General features: G+C 38.7%; 1 protein-coding gene across 1 annotated transcript; it reads left to right on the plus strand.

The window, feature by feature from the left end:
• Nucleotides 1-112: 112 nt before the first annotated feature.
• Nucleotides 113-5,877, plus strand: LOC124138415. The gene is made up of 5 exons (XM_048389800.1): nucleotides 113-226; nucleotides 1,927-2,043; nucleotides 2,599-2,666; nucleotides 4,303-4,431; nucleotides 5,799-5,877. Exons 1-5 carry the CDS (start codon nucleotides 140-142, stop codon nucleotides 5,875-5,877), a joined length of 480 nt encoding a protein of 159 aa, XP_048245757.1. The 5' UTR covers nucleotides 113-139.
• Nucleotides 5,878-6,299: the final 422 nt, after the last annotated feature.

Here is a 6,299-nt window from a genome sequence, read left to right on the forward strand (position 1 = left end):
CTGGTAAAGTTTACAGGACGTCAACATTGAAACGTCGTCAACAGCATACTGAATGTTCCTCTGAGATGATACCAGTGTTATATTGCGGAGACATCATCCCAAATCACGGGATTTTCTTCCATCAACATTAGGTAACACGATGCGTGTTACGTGCCTGTGGTTGTGGATGGTGGCCGTGTTGGTGGCAGTACTCGTTGCTGTCCTCAGTAGCCTACGTGATGTACTGGTTAGTGCCTTATTTGTAGAATTGAACTGATCTAAAGACAGGGGCGTAGGGATCGTCTTGTGACTAAAGAGTCCACTCATTCCCACATAGATACAATGTTTAAGGTCCGTTTTTTGCGAGGAAAACCCGAAGTACCGTCTGCCACGTTTGTCATTTAAGTTGTCAATGAGCAAGGGCATGGTGTAAAGTATGCAGTGTTCGTAATCCCATGATCGCTGTATCCCAACACGCCTAAGGGACGCAACTATGCACATCGTACTTGCAATTGGTGTGTACGGTCCATTATATTTAAAATATAAAACAAGACACATCACTGAATACTTTCTCCAAGGTGTTTCTACGTACCAACGGGTTCTCCCAAATGTTAAGTAAGTATCTATAAATTTTTATACGTTTACAAGACAACAAATTGGACCTAGGTTGAAATGAAACTAAGGTTCGTTTCCATGGTGCAACTCATATAGTGTACAGTATTTCTTCTATAAACTATGCGCGGAAAAGATGTCTTTTGCTATTCATGAGTTTATATTTTAGATTGCGAGCTTCTATGATAATAATAAATTTGACTTGTTCGGTTCGAAAGAGGCTTTCCTTGACGGAAAAACTTTTGAGAATTACCATATATCATACATCACACAACCATGTTGAGCAACCATGTTGTCCCCGACAACCTATGCTTGTTTTGCGAGGCGAATAAATATATCCGGTGTTCAGGATTGGAGACTTGGTTGATTGTTTGACATTGAACCCTGGCGGAATGGGACGTTGTTCATAATGCAGTGTTTATTAAACGCAAACAAATCTTACATTAGTCTAGGAACTGTTTTAGCCCTTTGAGTTTTCAGTATACTTAAAAAAGATGTCATAAATGTGATTAAAACAGGCATGCCAAAAGAAAGTGGTCATAAATGAAGCTAATATGCATTAGCGTGCAAGGGATTCACAGCGGATGCAAAGAAGACATACAAGTATTTCTCTTTTTTGATGGGGTTGGTGTGTACAGCTGTTCATGTTAACGAGGTGACTATTACCGAAGGATATAATACAGTATCATGTTCTGTTTGCCACAAGACATTCAAAGGAAGAATATGTTGACAGTATAACGACGAAATGAACATTTTAGAATTCTTGAGAAATCGAACTAAAGATGAGAATTTTGTTTGAAATCTAATGAAGTTAGATGCAGATGCATAACACGTTAACATTTAATTTCAGTCTGCTTATCGATTAATTTATTCCAATTATTAATTTATTAACACTTTACATGGTACCTACTTCCCTGAGACAACTGTTATGTTACTCAATTCCCTCTTCGTTGTATGACGTCAATCTTGTCACAACTGATTCCATTTATATGTATCTAATTATGTGTGTGTGTGTGTGTGTGTATGTGTGTGTGTGCGCGTGCGTGCGTGCGTGTGTGTGTGTGTGTTTGTGTGTGTGTGTGTGTGTGTGTTGAAGATTTGAATCATTGTCTCTCATACATCGTTTCAAGAGTGGCTTTGTATCTAATTATTGTACTGTTTATGATGTAATCAAAGGTGAGACGTAAATAAACAATTATCTGCCATCAATAATGGTCATGCATGCCCGGTGGAGAATAATGTTTGTACGCGGCCCAAAGTTGATGTAAATGTACCACTGTACAGGTATCTTATCATTTCTTAGTATCATATCATATTCATTACGTGTTTCCCCAGCTGTCGAGGTCATCTCGTCTTCCTGGCATGGTGACGGACAGGCGTGATCATGGCCACCTGTCGCCAGTGTCTGATGACATCGACCACCGCGTGAGCCGCATCCGCTCACTCAGTCTGGTAAGCTGTTATATACCAGATACAAAACATTCAGAATATTTATGTATAGATTCCTCCCGGAAACCCTTACGCAACATTCAAATTTAATGATAATGTTTAGATATGTTTTTAAAATATTTCATACCTATTTGAACAGAATGCACTACCAAATCTTTGCCATGATGGTGCAAATGTATCTTCCAGGACCAAAATGAGAAGGAATTAGGAAGGTTTGGAGACAATGGAAACCTGACTACTTTTCATGCTGTGAAGCATACTGTTTAACAAGTCATGACAGCATAATGTGTAGTGTCAAATACGACAGTAGGAGTGTACACAAAAAACTATATTAAATAACATCTTCACATGACACTCATTGGTTTCTGTATTTGAAACATGCAACATTTCGAACGACATTTCTTGATTTATCCACAACTGATGCACTTCGAATGTTGGCATACGTTGCAGCTTACAAACATATGAATAAGTAAAACACGATTTTAAAGTGCAACATTCAGTAAAATATTATCTAATTTAATTTGATATTTGATTTGCATAATTTGTTCGACTTGCCAGCTGCATCTTCCCCCCTGCGACGAGTTGCCAGAATTACCTGAGCGTTATCTGATAAACACTTTCCACAGGTGAGTTTACAAGGGTAGGTATGAACGATGTGTCAATTTTTTCGCAACGTTCACTAAAATTTGTGTTAAGCATAATCGTATATCGATATCCAAGGTGTCAAGTGGTATATTCACCCATGACAACCCATCGGGCCATTCGTTTTCTATCTGTTTCTCATCCTCAACCAGCAAGAGAGCGAGCGGGCGGGCGGACGAAATATATGTATAAAAGAGAAATAAAAAAAGTTTTTTGCTCATTGTGTAACTCTAGACATTTTAAATAAAATCGACAAAACCCTTTTCCTATTCTCCTTGAAATCTTAGTAGAAAGAGGATGCTTAATTGTACCCCCAAAAGTTATGAAATGTAGACACCAAGGGCTGGAGCTGCAGAAATATTGCTCGACATAAAGAGAAAGTTGACAATTGGAAAGTTGAAGTCATCCCTCTTGTCATACTGTCTTGTGGTGGGTGTTTTGTCACTATGAATATTTATGCATAGATTTAAATATGAAAAATGTATAGCAGCCTCTCTGGTGACCTTTATTTCTTGTTTAGGTGGGTAAATCAGTGGAAGGGAATTGGCTATTTGATTGCTAGTGAACGATATCAGATCATCGATATATCTGAAGCTTCTTGGCCAAATTACGGAGCAGAAATTCTGATTCATATGCATAAAGAAACAGACCAGTAAGAAGGGGAGCGCATTAGTACCAGCCTTTAAATCTTTAAATAAATTGATGACATATTTCGAGTCACTTTGCTTTGGAAACTTTAATAAACACAACTCAAGAAAGTTCAAACTGACCTGGGTTTTTATATTTGTGTGTGCAATTGTTATAAAATTGAGATACCAATACTTTCAATTATTTGACGTCGGAATGAAAATTCAGGGAGAACAGTAGATGGGAAAACTCAGAAGAAATATGGACAGTTTCACATAAGAATATAGTAACGCCCTATGATAGTAGACAGAATAACAGGTTAATTAGGACAAAATATGATTTTTTATATTTCATTTGGAATATAATGCATTTTACGTTATTTGCGAAAATAAAGTTCAATAGTTATTTCTGTTATCTTTGTTTACACCGTTTGATTTGTTTGCGTATTTAGCATAATAATGTTTTAACAAATACCTTCCATCAAGAATGCCTCCACATGAGACACACCAGTGAAGTCAATTCTTGCACGGGAGACACGGGACACACCATTGAGACCCGTGAAGATCCGGGGTAGAATAGGTCTTCAGCAAACAATGCTTGCTGTAAAAGGCGACTATACTTGTCGTAAGAGGCGACTAACGGGATTGGGTGGTCAGGCTCGCTGACATGGTTGATGTTCATGATATCAATCACTGGATTGTCTGGTCCAGACTCGATTATTTACAGACCGCCTCCATATAGCTGGAATATTGATGAGTACGGCGTTAAACAATCAACCAACGACACACCAGTGAAGTGAATGCATACATATGAGACACACCAGTGAAGTCAATGTTTGCACAATAGTGAAATCAGAGATTACACTTTGGACAACCTACTAAAGTAGTGCTGACTCGTGACAAACACCAGTGAAGCAGCCAATGTATAAGACAAATGGCAGAGATATATTTTTGTATTTGTGACACATCGTGCATTGCCTCGTGTCTTCAACAGTTATATGTCCAATATCAACTTTCTGTGCGAACGTCAGCTACGGATGGGGGGACTGGGTGAAGATGGCTGGGACGTTTGTGATGATGACAGGCCCCGCCCCGCCCCTCCTTGTCTGGTGTACTCGGTCGGGTGAGTGGATGATTCAGAGGTTTAGAGTATGTGACGAGATCTCAAAACAGCATGCGAACGTTCACAATTATACATCATTGCTTTGACTACGAGGCTTTCCAAATGTTGCTGAAATAAACTGATTTGAATTATTAATTGAAACATATCTTATTGACAATGGATTAGGCACAAGTGACACACTTATGAGGCCTTCACCTATATACATTTCATTGTGATATGTGAATAATATATGTACAGTGCACAGACATTATATACAAGTAATACATATGACACATGGAGATATAAAACATAGAAAACACAATTCAAATGAGCAGTAGCTGGTGATAAATAATTCTTGTCACATGAAATTAGATTTCGAATATGTTTATTTCCACAATAGATTGATGAACATATAAAAAATTAAATTATTGGTTCTTTAAAGAGATTTTTGTTAACACTTAGACTATACTGGGGTGAGCCAATGTATTCATAATGCTGATAAAGAAAGATTGTCTTATTGAAGTATATTTTTGTTAGAAAAAAATGAAAAGTGAAAAGTATTTTCGCATAGTGAACCGCAGGAGCAAAAAAAAAGGTCCGACAAATTAACTCATCAGATTGCTGCCATTGTGTCTAAGTCTTTTGTGTAAAATATTTATTTCACGTTTTCTATAGCTGAAATAATATGGAGATCTTATAACATTTTGATAAATGTTTGTTTTAAATTCAGCTATAGAAGTACTTCATTTGTGAATTCCCCTGTTTTAATGAATCTATAATAAATGGCGTCATGATCAGGCAATAAATACTTACTTTTTGTGGAGATTTTGTCAGTGGTGGGTGTCGCCTGTTGGGCAGAACTTGCTTACCCTTTTCGCGAACACCTGGTGTCATCACTGATTTCCATCTAAATGTCACAGCTATTTTGCCCTTAACACCAAATGGAATCTATTTCGGTGGACGCTATATGTATTATTTGTTCTATGCTGTTCTCTCTTCACATGGATAAGGGGCGGTCGGATAGCCTAGTGGTTAAAGCGTTCGCTCGTCATGCCGAAGACCCGGGTTCGATTCCCGACCTGGGTACAATGTGAAAATCAATTTCTGGTGTCCCCCACCGTGATATTGCTGGAATATTGTTAAAAGCGGCGTTAAACTATACCCATTCACTCACATGGATAATAACAACAAATATGGCCCAAACCAAACTGTGTAACTTAGGTTAGGTGTGAATAACAGTATTTGGAGCATTAACACATACACGGTTTCACAAAGGTCCATTAATTAACGTCATTATTCCGCTCTGGTGTATAGTACATTATATCATATTGAAATGGTGTAATGGTTTGAACCAGCTCATGTTATAATAAAAAGTAACATCATTCCAGAACGTCACTTGGATCCACCTTTGATGACGACGTTCGGCGCCTCTACCGTTGTGATGTTGTTGCTTTGAGAACTCAGTAAGTAACGAAATGTGCCCACTTACCTGCAGTAAGTGCTAACCACTACAGGGGTTGAATGAGTGAGAGAATTGCGCAAGCAAGTGTGATGCATGTCTTAGACGTTTACCACTCGATCACGGGTATCGTGTTGAAACATCAGGTTTCTTGTACGCCAAACGAACGCAACTCTGCGGCGCCTTAGACGACTAGGCCAAACGTGTCCCCTCGGGGGTCTTGCTACTAAATATCCCTTTCTATTCGTTTTCGTGTTTTATCAATAATGGCCTCCGTGGTCATGTCTGGTTCGGCCAGGTTCCCAGCAGCCTATGCGTGCTATGATAGGCGACGTACTAGCTCGGGTATTCAGGCTCGGTGACTATGCTGATCGCATGAACGTTCCTCGTAATATCAAGCACTGGTTCGTCTGTCATACTCAGTAATAGT

Source organism: Haliotis rufescens, unplaced genomic scaffold (assembly GCF_023055435.1).
Source record: "Haliotis rufescens isolate VD_foot unplaced genomic scaffold, xgHalRufe1.0.p SCAF_8, whole genome shotgun sequence".
Lineage (NCBI taxonomy): Eukaryota > Metazoa > Mollusca > Gastropoda > Lepetellida > Haliotidae > Haliotis > Haliotis rufescens.

Excerpts from the sequence above, each read along its gene's own strand:
- LOC124138415 (XM_048389800.1), top strand. The coding sequence starts at position 140 with ATGCGTGTTACGTGCCTGTGGTTGTGGATGGTGGCCGTGTTGGTGGCA. Across the intron at positions 2,044-2,598 it reads GCATCCGCTCACTCAGTCTG|CTGCATCTTCCCCCCTGCGA; the intron begins GTAAGCTGTTAT and ends TCGACTTGCCAG. Across the intron at positions 4,432-5,798 it reads TGTCTGGTGTACTCGGTCGG|AACGTCACTTGGATCCACCT; the intron begins GTGAGTGGATGA and ends ACATCATTCCAG.